This window comes from Diabrotica virgifera, chromosome 3, assembly GCF_917563875.1.
Source record: "Diabrotica virgifera virgifera chromosome 3, PGI_DIABVI_V3a".
NCBI classification, from domain to species: domain Eukaryota; kingdom Metazoa; phylum Arthropoda; class Insecta; order Coleoptera; family Chrysomelidae; genus Diabrotica; species Diabrotica virgifera.
Genome location: NC_065445.1, coordinates 95272917 through 95297193, shown reverse-complemented (window position 1 = coordinate 95297193; position 24277 = coordinate 95272917). Strand labels below are relative to the sequence as shown.

At 32.3% G+C, this 24277-nt stretch overlaps 1 protein-coding gene across 2 annotated transcripts in view; it reads left to right on the top strand.

Annotated features, from left to right (window-relative positions):
• Nucleotides 1-24277, top strand: part of LOC126881948 (regulator of microtubule dynamics protein 1-like) — a 74002-nt gene that overhangs the window by 14447 nt on the left and 35278 nt on the right. Inside the window, exon 1 of one of the 2 annotated variants that reach the window (XM_050646691.1) lies at nucleotides 6877-6956. The exons of the other annotated variant lie outside the window; for it this stretch is intronic. Coding sequence (XP_050502648.1) covers nucleotides 6907-6956 — 50 coding nt within the window. The 5' untranslated portion in view covers nucleotides 6877-6906. Of the gene's footprint in view, nucleotides 1-6876; nucleotides 6957-24277 lie in introns of those variants that run through there. 2 annotated transcript variants of the gene reach the window in all.

Sequence of the window (24277 nt, the reverse complement as noted above, 5' to 3'; positions counted from 1 at the left end):
TAGGTGCTTTTAAATCGGATGCAATATATGTAACTTCTGGTGTTCCCCAAGGGGGGCACTGTTCCCCAATGTTTTTCAATCTGTTTGTGGACTCAATTTTTGATTGTTTTGAAAACAGTGAAGGTCTCGCTTTTGCTGATGATTTCAAAGCCTACAGAATAATGAATTGCCAAACTGATCAACAACTGCTGCAGGACGATCTTGACAGATTAACGCAGTGGTGTCACATTAATAAATTAAACCTAAATATATCAAAATGTTGTCTAATTAGTTTTTTAAGGGTTCCAGAAAATATGACACTTCTTACGAACTGTGTGGGCAACCATTAAAAACGGTATCAAAAATAAAAGACTTGGGAGTAATTTTCGACAAAAATTTAACATTTGTCGATCATATTAACTCTGTCACAATACAGTCATCCAAAATGTTGGGTTTCATCGTGAGAAATTGTAGACATTTTTCTGTTGACACTGTCAGGAGCCTTTACTCTTCATTAGTCAGATCTAAACTTGAGTATGGATCAGTGGTGTGGTCTCCTTTCAAGCTGTCCATAAATATACTGTAGAAAAGGTTCAGCATAAGTTTCTACGATTTTGTGGATTCAAATTATATATTGGAATCTCTGATCATAATTATTCAATTTTGGAAAAACAACTGAATTTGAAAACACTTTCAGAAAGGAGAATGTGCTGGATTAAATTTTTTGCATAAAATTGTTACAGGGAAAATTGATAGTGCTGAATTGTTGGAGTCGGTTAACATTGAGATTGTCACACGAAATAGGAGACATAACTACTCTTCTTTTCATATACCCTATCATCGAACAAATCATGGTATGAATTTGCCTATAGAAAGATACTCGAGATATGTTAACCAACTTCATTTGGAAATATTTGATATGTCTGAGAGTGGGTTCAGGGCTCAATTTAATAGAATCAATTTCATAGAATAATTAATACTTTAGTTTAGTGTAAAACTTTAATTATAAATTTAGGGTTGTAATGTTAATTGTTGGTTGTTTGAACATTGTTGCAGGTTGAATTATTTTTGTTGTTTTTTGATTATATTTTTTTCTCAATCTATTACATACATCTTACATTTTACTATTTGTTAATTGTAACTGTTAATGGGGTTTTCCCGTAATATTAATAAATAAATAAAATAAATAAAAAATACGGATCTTTAAAAAAAATTATAGTCAAATTTGTGCTTAAACACTTACTTACTTAAGCCGTCCTCTTGTACCTTACGGTGTCGAGGTAAGTGGAGAAATCAGACGTCTCCATGCCTTTCGGTCAGTAGCTAGTCTTTCTGCTTCTCTCCACCCAATATTCCTTTTTGCGCAAGCCTTTCCAATATCTGTGTTCCACGTTCTTGCTGGCCTGCCTCTTCTTCGTTTGTTGTCGGATGCCGCTTTCCATACCCTCTCTACAGTTCTACCTTCACCCATTCTCGCCATATGTCCGAACCACGATAATTGTTTCGTTTCAAGTCTGTCTAAGGTCCTTCCAATACCGCACCTTTCACGTATGTCTTCATTTCTTATACGATCACGTCTGGTCACCCAGGATACCGCACGTAAATATCGCATTTCGCATGCTTGAATTTTACTACGGATGCTGTCATTCATTGTCCACGTTTCACTACCGTAGAGTAGCACCGGCTCGTCTCGTATACAGTTTGAAACACTTTCATTTTTGTTTTCAGGCTTACTTCTTTCTTCCTAATAAAACTTTTATTTAGCGCATAGTATAATTTTGTTGCACTCATTACCCTGCTGTTTATTTCTGGTTCTATATTTCCTTGTCCATTCATTGTTGATCCTAAATACTTGAAGTCCTCTACTTGTGTAACGGTCTCATTATTCAGCTTTACATTTATATTTTCTTGAGTTTTCGATATTACTAAAGCTTCTGTTTTTTCAATATTTATTTTCATCCCAAATTTCTTAAAGGCTTCATTCCAAACATTTACATTCACTTGCAAGTCTTTTTCTGATTTTGCCACAATTACCAGGTCATCGGCATATATCAACTCTGACACGTGAACTTGTTGAAGTTTATACACCCCTACCCTAGTTCTTTTTACCTTACCCCTGCATTCTTTTGCAATTTCGTCCATTAGTGTGATGAATAACACAGGACTCAGAACACCACCTTGTCTTACACCTGTCCTTGTGTAGAATTCTAGAGATGAGCGATTTTTTGTTCTTACATTATTACGTGTACATTTATATATACTCTTTATTGCTTGGATTAACTTCGGTTTCACATTTCTACGGTTTAATACTTCCCAGATCTTGTTACGTGGCGCCCGATCAAATGCTTTTTCCAAGTCCACAAAACATAGAAACAACTTACTGTTATGTTGTAGGGCTTTTTCTAATAACTGTCTCACCTTGAATATGAGATCGGTTGTACCTCGCCCTGGCCTAAAGCCGCATTGGCTGTCATCCAGTGTGGCCTCGATATTTTCTCGCAGCTTTTTCTCTAGTATTATTTCGTAGATTTTACTAGCGACTACCAACAATGATATTCCCCTGTAGTTAGAACACTTATGTTTATCACCTTTTTTGTGTAGTGGTAGAATAGTGGCAAGAGTCCAGTCTCTAGGTATGCATCCGGTATGCCAGCAGCTCCTTATGATCTTCCATAGTAACTGTAATCCTTCTCCTTCCATATATTTAATTAGCTCAGCCTTAATATTATCGTGTCCTGCAGCCTTGCCATTTTTTAATTTTAAAATTGCTTCCCTATATTCTTCGTATGTTATGTCATCATTATCTTGTTGTTCATTTAAATTGTACTCCTCCCTGTCATTCTCTATTTCGTTGTTGTCTCCCATTAATAATTCCATAAAATGTTCTCGCCATCTTTCGGTAATCTCTTCATTTTTTAATAATATGTTACCATCTTTGTCCTCTAAACCTGTTACTCCGTTTGATTTCTTTTGTCTTAGGTTTTTTAGGGTCCTATAGAACAACTTCGCGTTACCCTTACTATCACTTTCCATTTTATTTCCAAATTCTTCCCATTGACGATTCTTAGCTTCTTTAATTTTATTTTTAACCATTATTCTCTGTTCCTTATATTCTTGATAATTACCTTCACTTTTATTACTTATATACTTTTTCCACATTTTTTTCTTCTTCGAAACTTCCAAATTTATGTCATTATTCCACCAAGCTGTACCTTTCAGATATCTTCCTTTCGTTACACCACATACTTTACTCCCAGTTGCATACACCAGCTCCTTAAAAATATTCCATAATGATTCTATATCCTCCTCATTTTTCCAATTTGTTTTTCGTATTTCTTCATTTAATTTACGACAGTATTCTTTTCTAATATTTTCAGACTGAAGTTTGTATACTGTAATACTTGGTTGTTCATAGCGATTTTCTTCATTTTTAATATTAAATGTCTGTTCTCTCCTTGTCTTTATTTTAGCTTCAACGAGAAAATGATCTGAACTGATCTCATAACCTCTTTTAACACGAACGTCCGCTATTTCATTTTTGTATCTGGTCTGTACTAATACTAGGTCAATAACGGATTTTTCGTTCCGCGAATCCATCACTGGTGTGTATTTATGAATCTCCTTGTGTTGAAAAAATGTGTTACTAACTTGCATATCATTCATGATGCAAAACTCGATGACTCTTTGTCCATTATTATTCCTGACTATTTCTCCATATGGAGACCCTACTCGCCCATTAAAATCGCCTACTATTATGACCTTATGACTTATTTGGTCCATTTCGTCCTGCAATTGTTCCCAGAAGCTATCTTTGAGTTCCTTGGCTTCATTTTCCGACGGTCCATACCCTACAATAATTGTTGTCTTCTCGTTTTTACTGATATCTATTCTAAGGAGTCGTTCCGAAATATTTTTCCATCTGGTGATATTTTTATGCTCATTTCTGTGAACCATTAGGGCAACTCCTGTCCTCGCACGTTCTGACTCATTAACACCTCCAAAAATCATGTAGTGCTCATTTCTCATTTTAATACATCCACTTCCTTTTCTCTTTGTTTCAGTTAATGCTAAAAAATCCATTTTTGTGTTTTCAAACTCATCAATAAGTACCTCTTCTTTACCATTTAGACTTTGTATATTCCACAATCCAATTTTCCAATACTTATTTTGTTTTTCATTTTTTGCATTCACAGTTCTTTCATTGTTTGTATCTTTACGGTTTAGTTTTTGTATATTTTTGTCAAGACTCGTATCGATTTTGTTAAATTCTCTCATGTCCATAACCTGTGCCACGTTCGTATCCATATCCATCCTCGAATTTGCATTAACTAGTAGTTTTTTGAGCCAGTTGCTGCTACATTATCTCTGACTATTTCTATATTATTCGTATTATGGTTCCATCTCCATTTGGTGTCTTCAATAACGATAAAACCATAACCCATTTTTATTCTTTTGCCATTTGCCTTTTCTTTTGCTGCTATATGTGTAAGGTTTTTCTGCATATCAATATCTTTAAGTGTTAAATCGCATTCAATGTATACGCGGTGTTGTTTATAACTTCTTAGAATACTTTTTGCTTTTAGTACTCTTAGTTTGTCTAGTACTCTTAGTTTGTCTTCAAACTTATTAAACTCAATAATGCACATATTGTCGTTGATCTTTTGTACCTTATTTAACTCTGTCATTGTTCGTAGCTCTTTATTTAAAAAGTTTCCTATTTCATTCTTAAGCTGTTCCGTATCAGACGTACTTATTGGCAAACCCTTCAATATTAAATTATTTTTCTTTCTTTCTTTCTGACAGATTTCTAAAGTTAGCTCTAATTTGTCCATTTTTTGTTTCATACTCATCATTTCCTTTTTTAAATTTTCATTTTCTCGAATTATTTGTTTAAGCTTTTCTTTGTACTCGCTATTCTCTTTTCGGAGTTCCTTCATTTCTCCTACCAACTCACCTACCATGTTTTTTATACCCTCTAGTTCCTTATCTTTCTTTTTATTATCAGTTATTAGCGTTTTCATCATTTCCGTAATTTCATTCTCTCTACCTCCAGCATTCTTTTTATCGGGAGATCGATACACTTTTCTGCTCTTGCTAAAGATTTCGTCAAATTCATTTCCTTTCCTTTTACCATCCTCTGATACATAAGCATCGCTACCGCTGTCCGTCATCTTAATTTCAATTCCTCTACTATTACAAATTACTAGGTATTATAATTAATTGTTTGTCTGTATTATACTCGTATTTCTATTTCTACCTGAATGTTGTTTATTATTATTTATAAAATAAATAAATGTTTTGCACACCAACTACTTATTTACAGTAAGTTTTAATTCCAATTGTTTATGCACGAAAAATTTGACACCAATTTTAAACAAGGTCAAATTTATAAAACAGCAATAATTAAAAATCACTTACCGATCGCAAAATGTTAAATCAAAATACTTCTGTGTCCTTTGTACACAAAACAAAATTCACAACACTAAATAATCCCACTAAATGTTAAACACATTATTTCTAAAACTTTTTTGCCTCTTAGTACTTTCTCGAAAACCCAGTTTTTATCGAGATATTTTGAATATTTTTGTCAAATCCACCACATATTTGTATATGGAGATGTACGATTATAGAGATGGAGAGGTAATAATATGAAAATAATATTTTATAATGTTACTTAACCATATAAAAATATGTGGTGGATTTGACAAATATTCAAAATATCTCGATAAAAACTGGCTTTTTGAGAAAGTACTAAGAGGCAAAAAAGTTTTAAAAACAATGTGTTTAACTAATGGTAGCACAATAATAATTTAACTGGAACGTACACAAAAGTTAGGGGGGGTTTAAGGGAACAAAACCCCCATAAAATTTTTATGGGATGCACAAATTTCACTATAACTTTTTTTAAAGATGCTCCTACCATAAGAATGCCACACGTTTATTTCCAATAAAAGGTCTCTAATAGTTTTCGATATATTGAAAAAAAATTGATTTTCATTTTATAACTTCAAAGGGCTATAACTTTTTTTATGTGCACATTTGTACTAAGGTAAGTTAGGTTCAATCAACTTATTTTTGACCCCAGAATCTGTGGTATAATTTATGACCAATATTTTCGGGACACCCTGTATAATGCAGTTAAGAAAGCATATCGGAACTCCGATAAAAGTATTGTCTTTTGTCCCAATAAAACTAATTAGTTGTAGAGTGAATTGAGAAAAAAAGTACGCGGATATTAATGAGCTACATAGTAAGTAAATAAACTTTGATAACTATATTAATGAGCTACATAATAAACTTTAAAAAAGTCAATTTTTGGACTTTGGCTGCCCTTATGGGTGGACTTCTAAAAATAAATTCAAAGAATTGTCAAAAAGCATAAATGAATTCCTTTTCATATTAGTTTGCATGGCATAAAAGGAAACAAGTATATTTTAATGTTATGTAATTCTTTAATGAGGTTTGCAAGTATCTTCTTTTGCAGTCTGGTATTTGGATTTTTTGGAAATCTTTTTTCAAGGCATAGCCATTTTTAAATTCAAATAACATGATTAACAACAATAAAATTTGATAGTTTCTTGAAATTGTTACATTTTTTTTATATATTTTTAAAGTAGGCCTCATTTTTTCACAACTACAGAACAAGAAATTTTCAAAACTCTGGTCTTTAAAATTATGCAAATTTTCTTTTAAATTATATTATAAATTGAAACTCATTTCATTTGATTAATAACAAGCATTTTTTTGTAGAATCTAAAATTATTTATCTTGAGATAAATAAACACTTCAAATAATTTAATTTAGTACTTGATTATGCAAACAACAATACAAATAGCATGGCTAACAGCAAAAGAAATTTGACAATCTGCAAATGCAAATTTTTTATCACGGCAGCCATTGTTTCTAATTAAATTGGTAATTGAATAAATGACACAGTTATCAGTAGGCCACAGTTACTCCAAATGTATTAATTTCAGGTATGCTAATATTGGTAATCCTAATACTGTTTAAAAGATTATTCAAATACTATTTGATTTCTTATTTCAATACAGGGTATCTTAGTCCTGTTGCCAGTGGGGGTACAACGGCCTCCTTAATTCAGATGGACTTGCTCAAGTTTTTTTTATGTATTTTGACCCGTAGAACACGAATTTTTTGGGTAACAGTCGATCCGGATGTCGATAAGATTGTTATAAACAAAGAACTTGTGGAATCACATAACAGCGATTTTTCGCAAAACAAAACATTTTTTTGTATTTTTTGGGTCGTTTTTTCGTAGGATGCATAGTTTTCGACATAAACGCGGTTGAACTTTCAAAAAATTGAAAAATTGCAATTTTTGAACCCGAATAACTTTTGATTGAAAAATAAAAGTGCAATTCTGCTTACCGCATTTGAAAGTTCAAGTCAAATTCTATCGGTTTTGATTACTTTCATTGCTAAAAATTAATTTTTTTACTGTTAAAGAAAGCTATAAACACATAATGATTGAATGATGTTTTCAATGCATTTCTCATTTGAAATTCAACAAGTAGGCGCGCATACACACAATTTCTACGTAGATTACGTACATTAAAACGCATGCATTGGGCACGGGAAACACTATGTGTTTATGGCTTTGTTTAACAAAGAAAAACTTAATTTTTAGCAATGCAAATAATCAAAACCGATAGAATTTGACTTGAACTTTTAAATGCAGTAAGCAGAATTGCTATTTTATTTTTTAATCAAAAGTTATTCGGGTTCAAAAATTGCACTTTTTCGATTTTTTTGAAAGTTCAACCGCGTTTATCTCGAAAACTTGTAAGATCATTTTTTTTCATCCTACGAAAAAACTTGTAAGATCATTTTTTGCTGGGAATCACCCAAAAAATACAAAAACATTGTTTTGTTTTGCGAAAAATCGCTGTTATGTAATTCCTCAAGTTCTTTGTTTATAACAATCTTATCGACATCCGGACCAACTGTTACCCAAAAAATTCGTGTTCTACTGGTCAAAATACATAAAAAAACTTGGGTAAGTCCATCTGAATTAAGGAGGCCGTTGTACCCCCCCTGGCGACAGGACTATCTTTATACTTTTGTGTATAGAGGTTCTTAAGAAATTACCTACCTATATTTATAAATGAGTTGTCAATATTGAAATTAATGACCCGGGTTGTTTGAAAAAGAATGAATTTAAAAAATTTAACTTTTGATATAAATATGGTAAATAGATATCTTATACAAAATATCTCCAAAATTGTATGCAGTACATGTTGAACAATAGCACCCCGCTAAGCTGAATATTAATTAGTCTTCTTAGACAACTGATAATACTATTCACATCCATTATTCAAAACTATTTTCATATTTTCAATTAAAAAGGTGTACATTAAGTTTATTTAAGCTGTTTTTAGTGAGGGGTAGGAATTTTTGTATTGTATGTGTTCGACAATGATTCTGTCAAAATATTCTTAAGCTGAGTGAATCGCATCTATCTATCTATCTATCTTTAATAGTTTGTTCTTTCTTCCTTTCTTTTTGTTCTGTACCAATATGGTTCTAAAACCATTTTGAATAATAGTTTGTTGGAACAATTATTAATACACTAAGCATCAAAATTAACTCACCACTTTAAAAATAGGATATTTGGATGTCTCGGATTTCCTAAACCTGTTGTCTGATTTTAGTGATTTTTTTAATATGTTATAGCTTTATTATTCAAGAATATCGATGTAATAATATTGTTGCTAAACAGATAAGTGTCATTGTATACCGGGTGTAACAATGAATGTGTGTTTTTTCCTCAAAGTTTGGAACACCCTGTGGAATATTCTACCGTATATAAAATATTGAAATTTAAACTCAACTGTAGCCTTAGGCTTTCTTAACATTTTGCTTTTTGAGTCATTCGCTTATGTTGGATAATAAAAAAGTTAGGTACTTTAACAACTAGCAACGTTCTTCATCAATACAGGGTGTTTCTAAATAAGGCGACAAACTTTAAGGGGAATTCTGCATGAAAAAATCACGACCGTTTGCTTTATAAACATAATATGTCCGTAAATGCTTCGTTTCTAAGATACGGGATGTTGAATTTTTTCTTACAAACTGACGATTTATTTATTTCTCTATTTGGTAGGTTTTAAGAGGTAGTTATTGCGCATTTTTTGGCATACAATTAAGAATTTTATATTCACCGTTGACGTGCATACGGGTAATATGACTGGGTAATATGACCCGTATCCACGCCAATGGTGAATATAAAATTCTTAATTGTATGTCAAAAAATGCGCAATAACGTGGTCAAAAAATGCGCGATAACTACCTCTTAAAACCTACTAAATTCCATTTGCATATCTCAACCGGTTTTAGAGCAATAAGTAAATCGTCAGTTTGTAAGAAAAAATTCAACATCCCGTATCTCGGAACGAAACATTTGCGGAAATATGGTTATAAAGCAAACGGTCATTATTTTTTTATGCAGAATTACCCCTTAAAATTTGTCGTACTTATTTAGAAACACCCTGTATTGATGAAGAACGTTGCTAGTTGTTAAAATACCTAACTTTTTTATTATCTAACATAAGCGAATGAATCAGAAAGCAAAATGTTAAGAAAGCCTAAGTCTAAGGCTACAGTTGAGTTTTAATTTCAATATTTTATATACGCTATAATATTCCACACAGTGTTCCAAACTTTAAGGAAAAACACACTATTGTCCTTTTCATGAGCATTTTTCAGTGCGTAACAAATGATAGGAAAAAGGGTAAGTCCGTGATAATACCAGAGATATTACACATTTATGACATTTATTTTAACATGACATTTTAGTTCAATCTGACAGTTGTCACATTTTATTTTCAATTTGGAATAAAAACAAATCAAATGTGTTTCTTGCATTTATAAAATGGTATTTTCTTTGATTTGTATAGTCTTGTAAATTATACAGATTATATTTGTAATATTATCTAATTAAAAAAAAAATTTTTTTTTATTATGGCGCCATCTATCGACAACTAGAATAACTAGAATAAATGTTGTAAATGTCTGTAATCACGGACGTGCCTTTTTCTGTCACATACAATTTAATGCGTTAGAAAGAAATCGAAAAACTGTGACGCACTGAAAGATGATCATGAGAAAAAGAATATCATTGTTACAGCCGGTATACAATGACATTTATCTCTTTACAACAATATTATTACATCGATATTCTTGAAGAATAAAGCTATAACATATTAAGAAAATCACTAAAATCGGACAACAGGTTTAGGAAATACGAGACATCAAAAATGTCCCATTTTTAAGGTGGTGCGTTAATTTTGATGCTTAGTGTAGAATATACAACAAGAATAAAAAACCGCTAAACGCCGTAAAAATGAGTGGCGCATACAATATTCTAGCTACAAAAGATCTGATATGAAAATTACGTGGCGCGAAAATGTATTTTCATTTTGATGCAAAACAAAATTCTAGTTTTATTTTAAAAGCTTTTTCCATAATATTTGCTAAATTTGAAGTAAACGCGCCACAAAAGAGTAAATTAGATACAGTTTGAATTTTGAAACTCTTTTGTGGCGCGTTTACTTCAAATTTAGCAAATATTATGGAAAAATCTTTTAAAATAAAACTAGAATTTTGTTTTGCATCAAAATGAAAATACATTTTCGCGCCACGAAATTTTCATATCAGATCTATTGTAGCTGGAATATTGTATGCGCCACTCATTTTTACGGCGTTTAGCGGTTTTTTATTCTTGTCTTAAATATACTTACGTTTTATTTTAAATAGTAAAATTTTGTCTTTTAACTGTTTATAGTATAATTAATCAATAATTAATCTAGCGCCATCTACATGACAATTGTGAAAATATCGGAAGCAGGAAAGAAGTAAACTAATATTCCAGCATTAGTTTAATTACACAAAATACAAATAAATAGTTAAAATTATATATATTTCGTTGAAATCATATAATAGACAATAATTATTTGCTATTATTCTCAAGACTTTTCTCATTAAATTTCCAACCGAGGTTGCACTAGTAATCCGCTAGTTAGCGATACGAGCGAAGCTCACAGCGAATACATATACGTACAGATACACCAGAAAAACCCAACACACGACATAATTTATTAAACTTTTGTAGTTTATTTTAATATTTTGTTTATTTATTAAATTAATTATTGTCAATGTGCTGATTAAATACACCAATCATCGCAATATAATAAGCATATTGTTATTTTCTGTTTTTTTAATGTGATCAATACAAAATACTTTACTCGAGACTCTATTGAATTTATATACAGGGTGATTCATTAAGAATGTTAAATCTCTGAGTTATAGACTCTAGACCTCAAAATATTAAGATTTAACCCAAATCACTTAAATAAAATGTGCCTCGTTACTGAATTACAGGATGTTTCATTTAAAAATTTAATAAGTATTTTTACCCAGTCCTTTAAAGCTATGTGACATATTCTTGTCATACTTTGCAGAAAGTGTGGTAACCTTACACCCTACTAAATTATGATAAAAACAAACTTTTCTGGCTACTAGCAGAGGCGTACGACAGGGGAAAGTGAATGACTTGCCCTTTCCCAATTCTACGCCATTGGCGGAATTGCTATTTTAGCACAATATTTCGATTCTCCAATAGTTTCTATGTAAATAATACACTCTTCATGCGTAACGTTAAAGTCGTTAGTTTTCGAGATATTTGAAGTTGAAAATGAATGTTCTCTTGGTCTGCATTCCATCAGCTTTCGTGTCCATCTTGAATCTTTCAGCCTGGCAACGTGTCCTGCCCAGTTCCATTTGAGCCTGGTGATACGTCCTATAACATCTGCGATACCGGTTCTTTGTCTGAGATCTTCATTTCTTATTTTATCCCGTAAGGTTACGCCCAGCATGGATCTTTCCATACGCCTTTGAGCAACCCGCATTTTCGATGCTGTTGCCTTGGTTAGAGTTAGTGCTCCATAGGTTATTACCGTGGTAATGATTTTATGGTAAATTAAATGCAGCCTATCAGTTCAATGTATTTTTATTAAACGCTTTTATTTAGTTCAATAGTTTGCGTCAAATCTTTAGACGTTAATTTTAGTATGGTATAACTAGACCCAAACCCAGACATCCAAAGTGAAAGTTGTCCTCCAACACCAAATTGTTCTATATGGGGAGAGGGGGGAGAAATAGGTAAATTCGTAGTTTTTTACGTTTTTCTTAAATATTTCTAAAACTATACGATTAAGCATAAACAACCTTCTATACAAAAATGTTCTACATTAAATTTGAAATAAAAAAGGCCCTATGCATAATCCTTCTAAAATGAACGGTTTCAAAGTTACTGAGGTAAATAGTTTTGTATAATTGGTCCAAAAAAAGGCCTAACCTAAACATCCAAAGTAGAAGTTTTCCTCCAACACCAAATTGTTCTATATAGTCCACATATTGTTCAGTAAAAAGTTACACCATTTTGAGCGTCCGGTTTGGGGGGGGGGGGGAGATGGGGGAGAAGTCGGTAAATTAGTAGTTTTTTTACGTTTTTCGTCAATATTTCTAAAACTATGCTTTAGCGTAAACAATGTTCTATACAAAAATGTTCTACATAAAATTTAAAACAAAAAAGGTCGTATACATAATTGTTATAAAATCAACAGTTCCAGAGTTACGGAGGGTGAAAAGTGGAGGTTTTCGATACTTTTTATATTTTTTGGGCAATTTCCTACTGATTTTCTTTAACAGGATTGTGTTTTATAAATCAAATTTGCTATTTCAGTGGCCGATGGTATGTTAGTGATAAGCCCTTGAAGAAATGTCAACCTCACCACCCAAAATCATCATCAATTGCCCAAAAAATATAAAAAGTATCGAAAACCTCCACTTTCACCCTCCGTAACTCTGGAACCGTGTGATTTTATAACAATTATGTATAGGACCTTTTTTGTTTTAAATTTTATGTAGAACATTTTTTGTATAGAACATTGTTTACGCTAAAGTATAGTTTTAGAAATATTGACGAAAAACGTAAAAAAAAACTACTAATTTACCAACTTCTCCCCCAACTCCCCCCCCCCCCCCACAAACCGGATGCTCAAAATGGTGTAACTTTTTACTGAACCATATGTGGACCATATAGAACAATTTGGTGTAGGAGGATTATTTTGGATGTCTGGGTTAGGCCTTTTTTTGACCAATTATACTATACTACCTCCGTAACTTTGGAACCCTTCATTTTAGAAGGATTATGCATAGGACCTTTTTTATTTCAAATTTAATGTAGAATATTTTTGTATAGAGGGTTGTTCATGCTAAACCGCACAGTTTTAGAAATATTGACGAAAAACGTAAAAAACTACGAATTTACCGATTTCTCCCCCCTCTCCCCCCTCTCCCCCCCCCCCCAAACTCGACTCTCAAAATGGTGTGACTTTTTTCTGAACATTCTGTGGACCATATAGAACAATTTGGTGTTGGAGGATAACTTTCACTTTGGATGTCTGGGTTATGCCATCTTTTTGATCAATTCTATCATACTATTTGACTGCCTTTTCTCCAATGCAAATGAATGAAAATTTGCAGACATAGGCATTCGCGGAAACAATACACGAATAGTCAATAAATTTTTTTTATGTTTATTAATTGTTTAAATAAAAGAAAACGATTTTAATGGAAAATGCTTAAATTCTCTTGTTTTTTACAATGAAGAAACTTGAAACTTTTACAGATTGTAACTAATTATATGAACTATACATAATTTCACTTTTTACGTTAATTGTTTACGTGATGCTTCATAAATAAACAATAAAGTTTCAAATTTTTTGCCGATTCCGACTACTTTTAGTACATCATATGCTTTAAAGTTAAAAAGATCTAACACATTCGTTAAAGAAAAGCGTGGTGCGAAAACCGTTTATTCGATGAAGACGCGCCACGCTTTTCTTTGACGAATGTGTTAGATTTTTTTAAATGATGAAAGGGTTGCCAAAGCGAGTCCATTATACAATTGGATATAGTAATTGAGTCAATACTCGCAATCTTAAGTTTGTATTTTTATTAGTTGTTATACAGGGTGTTTCAAAAAAAGGTAACCCCGTCTCTAGGGTAGGTAAAAAACTGAAAAATAATTGGGGTTTGCTTAGTAAAAAAATTTTGTAACGCCATCCGTTTTCAAGATACAGGGCGTTGAAAAAAAAATTTTACGCATTTTTGAAAATTGAAAAATTGAAACAAGGTTTAAAAACTCTAATTATTTTTGATTTATCGTCATAACAATCAATAAATGTCAGATTTCCATGGCACACTTGGAGAAAATAGAGGTATACCTATTAGAACTTCATCATTACTACGAGCATCAATTATTACTTCATAATTTTCAAATCAAAATATTCCGAAAACGGTACACAGTATCGAGTTTTACCAAGAGTACCTTTTTCGTGTAAAATTGAATGATATTTAAGTTTACTTGAAATTTTGATTAATAATTATACTCTTAAAAAAGTTATATTGACTAATACTTAGTACGATCCGTCTAACTAGCGCCCTCTATGAGAATCAGATAAAAAAACAAATTCATGGGATGTATCAGCTTCCAAAACATATTCGTATAAAATTTCATTACAATGTTGCCAGTAGTTTCGGCAAAATCGTAAAAAATGCGTAAAATTTTGTTTTCTTCAACGCCCTGTATCTTGAAAACGGATGGCGTTACAAAAATTTTTTACTAAGCAAACCCCAATTATTTTTCAGTTTTTTACCTACCCTAGAGACGGGGTTACCTTTTTTTGAAACACCCTGTATAATCATGGGGCAACCGGTTTCGAGTCTTACAATACAAGAATAAAAAAACAGCTAAACGCCGTAAAAATGAGTGGCGCATAAATTATTCCAGCTACAAAAGATCTGATATGAATGTTACGTGGCGCGAAAATGGATTTTCATTTGATACAAAACAAAATTTTAGTTTTATTTTAAAATATTTTTCAATAATATTTGCTAAATTTGAAGTAAACGCGCCACAAAAGAGTAACTTTGATACAGTTTGAATTTTGAAACTCTTTTGTGGCGCGTTTACTTCAAATTTAGCAAATATTTTAAAATAAAACTAAAATTTTGTTTTGCATCAAATGAAAATCCATTTTCGCGCCACGTAACATTCATATCAGATCTTTTGTAACTGGAATAATTTATGCGCCACTCATTTTTACGGCGTTTAGCTGTTTTTTATTCTTGTATCAGGAGTTTTTCAAAGGTATTTATAAATTAAATGTATGAAGTTGAATGCAATGTTCCTCTATTACACGTCAAGCTTTATAAATTGTCACCTTTGTTGCATTATCTCCCAAATGATCTAGTGTCCATCGAATGTACACTAGATTTTTTTCTATTCGAAATAGATTGAAAAAAAAATATATTGAGATGGCCGGTAAATGAAGTCGGATTGCCCGTTGCCAGATCAAATTTAGCGTCGTAACCACTACAACTACATAAACCATTTGGGGAATAATCGTTAATTGGATTATACTTTTGTATCTTAATAACTTCTAAACGGCTTAACCGATTTTGATCAGTAAACATGAGTTTGAAACGTATTAACCAATAGTATCTGGTGGATCTAAGGTCAAGTATGCTAACTGAAGCTATTACAGGAATTATTGAGCTTTCGAAATTGTTTTTCCCACAGGAAATAGATTTTATCATATTTATGAAGCCTATAACCTAAAAATTCGAATTTTCCCGGATATGAGGTATACATCGTTAGATTCGTCTCGAGTTCTTCTACAAACGCTAAGTTATTGGCGCAATTCGTACGTTGAAATGTTGAGTAATTGTCGAAAAACCAAAATTTTCAAAGTTTAGTTTTTCAGTTTTTCGGCTATACTGAGCCGTGTATATGTCTGATCCTGACGGCTTAGATACCATTTGAAAGCTTAAGTCAACAGTATTGATTTGATGTATTTGCGGTTCTCCTGCCTCTTCGTGATCCGAATATATATACCCCCAAAAAATATGCCGTTTTGTACCTACCAAGTCCTATAGCTGGCTTATGGGTGGTCAAAAGTAACAAACTACACCGGTTCTAAATCGGCCCTGACCCCCTCTTTAAACACAGAGAAAAATATCAAATCGGTTTAACTTTCAAACACACATACATACATATCCACAAATATTTTCCCTTTTTTAAATAAAAATTGAGTCACATTTCTAAGCTCTGTAACTTTTGAATGGTATAACCGATCTTCAAAATTAGACATGCGTTGGAAAGGTAATGATCAGTTCTATTAGAAGCCTCAAAGGTTGGACAAATTTTTAAACTTTTTGGGAGTTTTGGTGACGAGAACGAAAAAGAGGACCTAAATAGGAAGGGCCGTAAAATCTACACCCTTGGACCAAAATCGATGGTTGACATATAAATGGGTGAGTCTTTTCTGAACTTTAAGATGGGAGTTGGCCCAATTTTCAATTCAGTCAGATTTAGAAAATCGAAAATTTTGTGTATATATAGTGTCGCATGTAGGGTGGTGTGGGTGTGCGCCACTGGCGAGAACTGCCGTTCTCTGGTAATGTTCAAAATTAGACATGCGTTGGAAAGGTAATGATCAGTACTGTTAGAAGCCGCAAAAGTCGGACTTAAATTTTCGAAGTTTTTGGGAGTTTTGGGGACCAGAACGAAAAACAGACCCTAAATAGGAAGGGCCGTAAAATCGACACCCTTGGACCAAAATGGATGGTTGATATATGAATGGGTGAGTCTTTTTCTGAACTTGAAGATGGGAGTTGGCAAAATTTTCAATTCAGTCAGATTTAGAAAATTGAAAATTTCGTATATATAATAGTGTCGCGTGTAGGGGGTGTATTTCTGCGCCACTGGCGAGAACTGCCGTTATCTGGTAATCTTTCCAATATAAAACTAACAGTTTCGATAACTAATAAATCGAAAACTATTAATTTTATCAAAAAAATGTATAATGAACATTTTTTGCTTATAATTAATATTTTTACCAGCATTTGCGGTCAAAATATAAAAAAAAATTTCCACCCTCGAGATGAGGTGGCAACCACCCCATAGTAAAAGCGTCTTTGGCATCATATAGATTTTGATCCTTGGACTATCCACTACTTATTGTCAAATTTTTAAGCAAATCGATCCATTCTGTAAAAATTGCGAAGTGAAAAATTTCAGTTCCTGGACTAATTATACTTTTGGAGCTCTATAACTTCTGAACGACTTACCTGATGTTGATCACTAAACATGAATTTGAAACGTATTGACAAGTAGTATCTGATGCATCTAAGATCGAGTATGATAACTGAACGTATTACAGGAATTATTGAGCTTGAAAAACCGTTTTTTACCATAAGAAATAGATTTGATCATACTTATGAAGCCTATAACTTAAAAATTCGAATTTTCCCAGATATAAAGTATACACCGTTAGACGCGTCCTGAGTCCTTCTACAAACGCTCAGTTATTGGCGAAATTCGTAGGTTGAAATTTTGAGTAATTGTCGAAAAACCAAAATTTTCAAAGTTTAATTTTTCAGTTTTTTGGCTATGGTGAGCACTGCGTATGTCTCAGCTTGATCGCTTAGGCGGCATTTGAAAGCTTAACTCAACCCTATTGATTTAGTGTATTGGCGGTTTTCCTTTCTTTCCTTGAACCTAAGATATATACGCCCAAAAAATATGCTATTTTGTATTTACCTAGTCCTCTAGCTAACTTACGGGTAGTCAGAAGTCAAAAATTAGACCGGTTCTGAATCGGACATCACACCCTCTTAAAACACAGAAAAAAAAATTCAGATCGGTTTAACTTTTCCACACACATACATACATACATACATACATATCCACAAACATTTTCCATTTTTTAAATAAAAATTGAGTCATATTTCTGAGCTCGATAACTTTTGAATGGTAAAACCGATTTTCAAAATTAAACATGCGTTGGAAAGGTAATGATCTATGCTATCAGAAGCCGTAATGGTCGGGCTTAAATTTTTGAAATTTTTGGGAGTTTTGGGGACGAGAACGAAAAACCGGCTTTAAATGGGAAGGGCCGTAAAATCCACACCCTTGGACCAAAATGGAGAAGTAACATATAGATTGACGAGTCTTTTCCTAAACTTTAAGATGGGATTTGGCCCAATTTTCAATTCAGTCAGGTTTAGAAAATCGAAAATTTCGTGTATATATAGTGTCGCTTGTAGGGGTGTTGTGCGTCACTGGTGAGAACTGCCGTTCTCTGTGGATATCAATTTGGTTTGTATTTTGTTTATCATTAGATTTTTGTCATACAAAAGATTCACCAAATTTATTCATTGGCCCATTACAGCCCAAGGTAAAATAATTACAAAATACTTTGGATCCTTTTTTTGAATAGTTTTAATAATTCAACACAAAATTGATGTTTTTTTAATTGTCAATGTTCTTGTGTATGATTATATACAAAATTATATATAGTTAAATTGTATACTATACATTTACATTATTATCGAAATTTGAATGTTTAAAACATAAAACAAGTCATAATTTGACCAGTAATTTTTTGAATATTCAGTTAAAACGATGTAACCATGTTTTTGTTCAGGTATGTGGATGTTTTATTTAACATTTTAAATCACTCATTTGCTATTATAACTTAATGTCGTTAAAAATGTTTAAAGCTTTAATAATTTAAAATATATCTGATAAGTATTGTAAAATTTATTTTGAAATTTTTTCTCCAAATATTCTTTTATATCTGCTTACAATCTGCTATCATCCGTTTAATATTGTTTTTCTGCGACCGTTCAGTAATGTGCTCATTATTCGCTATTTTTGGATAGATAATAACACCTATTACTTTACCCGTGAGTAATAGTTCATTACTCACGGGCTGAAGTTACTCACGGGTCATTACTCACGGGCTGAAGTTAGGTTCAAGTGGCGAATATCACTTTTAATATTAGTCTTATACAAAATAAACTGCAAATGAAATTACTTACAATAAAATTACTTGTTTATTTAAAAAAATAATTATTGTAATTATTTATATCAATAATTAACTTCCGACAAATTTTTAAAGGATTTTTAGCTGTAACAATGCGTCCATATAATTATTTACTTTATACTTTGTTTACTATTATGAATTTTGACGTTTACCATTTTCAGTGACAGTGACGTTAGCGTATTTGCTGTGTTTATTGGATTTTAAAACTTATATAGTGTTTATTTTATAAAGGTATCTTGTGATATATATTTTAAATATAACATATTATATATAGTAATATTCTTATATTATATAGTTAAATATAAATGTGCATTATAATTTTTTAAATACGTCCACCGAAAATAGCCATTTCCTGTTTATTAAAATTACAGGAGGTACAAATTTATACTCATAATTTTTCGGAAATGAATATAACTTGAATTGACTATTTATTTCTTGTTGTGTCTTTTACAATAGGTACATAAATAAGACAGCATTGCTAATTAATAGTAAGCAACCAATTAGGTATTCAGACGTACACTATTGGTAAACAAAATTAATTTTTCTAAATTATAATTTTAATCTCGAGTAGTTGATAATTATATTTTTTTACTAATTAAAATAAAGAAGGTCGTAGAAAAAGTATAGTATTCTACTTGCATGTAATAGCTATTACTCACTCTGATAAACTTCATCATCGTGAGTAATAGCCATCATTACATGCTCGTTGAATAATATACTATTTTTTCTATCAGAACATGAGTTATAATCATTATGTTGAAACTCTTTCCTTTGTAAACCCCAAATTATAGAGTGTTTTATGTTATTTCATAGTTTGTATTTGAAGTTGTGTATTCTTTAAAAATTGTCGGAGGGGTGAAATGATATGATATATGAATCGATTACAACACCTTTTAAATGCCATTGACACAGTGGGAAAAGAGTTTGGCTTAAAAACATAAACTGTTCTAAAACAAAATACATGGTAGGTATTTAGCCGTTTGGCCCATCAAGATTCACGGTTATATGTTAATGGTCATATAATTCAAAGAGTACCCAGTTTTAAATATCTTGGTTGCCATCTTACTGAACAACTAGATCCATATAAAGAGATAAAATGTAGAATCAAGATAGCCCGCACGACATTTTTATGGGCCATTCTTCTGTAATGATAACTTGCAACTTCAACTTCGAAAGCGCATGATTAAATGTTACATTTGGTCAGTCCTCTTGTATGGTGTCGAAGCATGGACATTAAAAATATCCACCATTAATCGTGTGGAGGCCTTTGAAATGTGGCTGCACAGACGTACATTGAAAATACCATGGACGGCTATGCTGACAAAAAAATGTGGCATTCTATCTTGGTACTGGGGGTTGTTACCCCCGATGATGGGGTTGATTTAGTTAAAACCCCAATTACCGAAATATATTTATTTAGAACACTATGTACGACAGTAACTAGCTGGTGTCGGGATGGGTAATGTCTCTTCTCTAACCACGTCGATTTCTGAATAATGAATAATCCCTTTCTTTACTTTGTACGTATCTATAAATAAATCCCAATTGTTTGTTATGTTTTGATACTTAAATGTGACCGTTAATTACTAATAGTACATAATTGATGACTCCGTTGTTTTCAAAACGAGTGGCCTACATTGCAAAAGCAATGTCACCCATTTACGTAATGTAAACAGTATATGTAAATAATATTTGTTTGAGACTTTTAAAAATTAAATCGATATGGATTACTCTTATTTTTTGGATGCTAATATAAATCCTGTACAAGTCCTTAAGAAAGCAGATGCTGCCCGCGAGCTGCTTGATAACATCAAATATAGAAAGATGGACAAGTTTGGACACGTAGTAAGGGGAGACCGGTATATTATTCTTCAACTTATTATGATGGATAAAATCGAAGGACGCAGAGGAATTAGAATTAGAGGAAATAGAAAGCAGGCCTCTTGGTTGAAGAATATCCGGGAGTGGACAGGAATAAAGAAAGCAGAACAACTATTTAGAGTAGCTCGAGACAGAAACAGTTTCGCCATGTTAATTGCCAACGTCAAGCGGACTTGATAGGGCACGTTAAGAAGAAGGTGAAAGGAATGATATGCAAGAGTGTGGTGAGACCTGGGTTTGTGTATGTCGGTGAAATGTGGCCTATAAAGAAGGTTCAGAAAAATAATAGGTAGTAAATAAAAAATTTACGGTGGATGCTGGGTAAGACTAGAAGGGAAAGGATCAGGAACGACTTGATTAGGTAAAGAGCGGGGGTTACCACAGTCTGAAAAAATATTCAGGAACAAAGACGGCAAGGGTTTGATGACGCTAGACATAGAAAACCATGTGGAACGAAAGATAGAGTTGTTAGACCTGGATCTCGCATACCAAAAAAAGTTGATTAACCCTCGGATGACCAATGGGGTAAATTTGAACCCCAGCGTATGTTTTCTTTAATAAATTCAAAAGTATTTTCAATTGTTAACTCGTTATTTTTTGTTTGACTTTAATATCATTCTAGATATCCTCATATTTTGAAATAAAACAATTTCCCTATATTTTACGAATAAAACATACATTGTGAAGTTGATGTTTAGTAAAATATCGTCTATTATGTGGAATTCCAAGTAGTTTTACACTGCGCGTTATCAAAATCTATTTTTAGACTGTGGTGCATGTTATGTACGAATCATGACATTCCTGTCTGCTACAGTTAGTCATTATTATTATTTCCTGGCGTATATTACTATAGTTTCTTAGTATTTTGTGTACATATAAGATATGGCCCGCAAATATCTTACTGAGGCTGAGTTACAAGAAATTGTGACTGCTAGCAATTTTTATGATGATATAGAAGATGAAATAGTATCAGAAAAGGAGGATGTATTGTTAGATGAAGATTTAAATGCTGAAAACATTCATTCCAGGTCATTTTTGACCTGGGGTCATTTTTTACCCCCGTTGGTCATCCGTGTAACAAAAAAAGGTTGGTCATCGGAAGGTTAATAGCAAGCTGAAAATTTGTTAACCCTCCGTTAGTCGCTAGGATAAACGGAGCATGAAGAGTCGCTACGGTGTCAGAGACCGACAATTTAAAAAAAAATAGTTATTGCTATAAAATTCATACAGATATTTTATATTGTGTATAGGAATGACTGAAAAATATTTTTGAAAATGTTTTATTGAAAAACAACAGACATAAAATGAAAAACCCTAGAATAACAATATACATATTGTTATTAGTAATATAAAAATATTCGCTAGGAACCATTTCCCATAATTCCAACAAACGTTTTTGTTCGGCTTCAAAGGACATCTATAAATAAGATTTGACCAAAACTTACCGATAAAATGCAATAATAAGATGCTAAATCTTTACCTGAACTGCAAGTTATGCCAATAAAGTAATAACCACACCGTTAGTCGCTACGGAGTCTTGCACCGAAAATAGCTATAAAACTCGCACAACTGTACCCAAGTAGGTAAGAATGTATACTAACACGAGGTTAGTTGATAGGAAAAGGTACAGAAAGTGGCGATAGAAAAAACCAGTTATTTTGTAAATCCCGAATGAATAATTCTTTCGTCGGTGTGTGACACCGATAGCGACTAACGGAGGGTTAATAGCTTAAAGGTGTCTAGTCGGACAACCTTTGATGTATGGAACACTGGAACAGGGCAAGTTTTAAGTGTGGAACAGGTTAAAAATTTGGAACATCAGACTACGAAAATGTTCCATGTATTTTGTCGGACAGAACTTCCAATTGATTTGTGTTTATCACCAACGGGCCATTTTTAACTATTTATAATGGGAAATAAGCCCCAATATTATTAAAAAATGATTTTTATTAACGTTTCGACGTCCAAATCGGGTGCCGTTGTCAAAATACAAAATACTGACAACGGCACCCGATTTGGGCGTCGAAACGTTAATAAAAATCATTTTTTAATAATATTGTGGCTTATTTCCCATTATAAATAGTTAAAATTGTAAAAATGTCACAAGAAAATAGCTTCAGAACAACAAACGGGCCATTTTAATGACTAGAACACGAAGAACATGTCAAATGACAGGAATCATGTTGGTTAGTAATAGCAGTCTGATTTTTACATGGTAGTTTAATGAAAGGGTAACAAATCAATTGGATGACAAAATACATGGGCCGTTTTCGTAATCTGACGTTCCAAATTTTTAAACTGTTCCACAATTAAAACTTCCCCTGTTCCAGTGTTCCCGTACATCAAAGTTTGTCCGACTAGACACCGTTAAGCTATTAACAAATTTCCAGCTTGCTATTAATCAACTTTTTTTGGTACGCGGGATCCAGATCTGTGTTAGAAGTTGATGGAAGTAGAGGTAGGTGAAGCCGAGGAGAAGATGGAAGGACTGTGTGGCACGTTACTTGAGAGAGAAAGATTTTGGTGAAGAAGGCATTCGTTGGTTATTTCGTTCCTGCTACCAAATTAATTAGTACATCAATCTTCATGTATCCTAGTATGGAATAGATTTTTCCATTTTCTTGTATTTAAATAAAAATATTACTGAATAACCAGAAGAATTTCAACATTTTCTCCTATTTTTATACAGGGTGAGTCATGAGGAACTGTACATACTCCTACCTCGTATAGAGGCCCCTATGGGGAATAACAAATGACCATTACAAAGTGTATGTTCTCATTGTTTAATAATATACAGGGCGAGTTTCGCATTTTGACAGAAATTTGTATTCGTCATAATTTTTGAACGGTCAGATAGATGTGTCTCTTATTTTGGTCAATCGTTACACTATTACCACCTAATCAACTGATTTATTCAAATTAGCAAAAAAATCAGGTCCGGCTTTAAAAAATTAGTTCGTTTGGGTCTTGGAAAAAATGTCACCCTGTATACGCTTTTTGAAAACTCTAATATGAATTTAACAAATTAGACAAATAGGCAATTAAAATAGCATATTTATTTTTTCCCCACACGATTACTTAATTTTTTATTAAAAAATCAAATTTGTCAAAATCGCAATTTTACCATAAAAATAAAAGAAATTAAACAACGTTTTTCTTAAAATTAAAAGTTTCACCATTTTTTTTTTTTTTTTCTATAACACGTCTAGATCTAAAACTCCCCATAACACTTCTCTTTGGACTCTATAGTTTAACATAGACGTGATCAAATAGATGAATTTTAAATTTTTTCACTTAATTTTTGCGATTTAACTTTGCAATTCACGAATCTGCACCTTTTATTTTTTTTAAATTCATAACTTTTACGAAAAGATGACTGAAAGTCTACAACAATTGGTAAGAGCTATGTGCATGAATTCACAATGGTAAGAGATATGTGC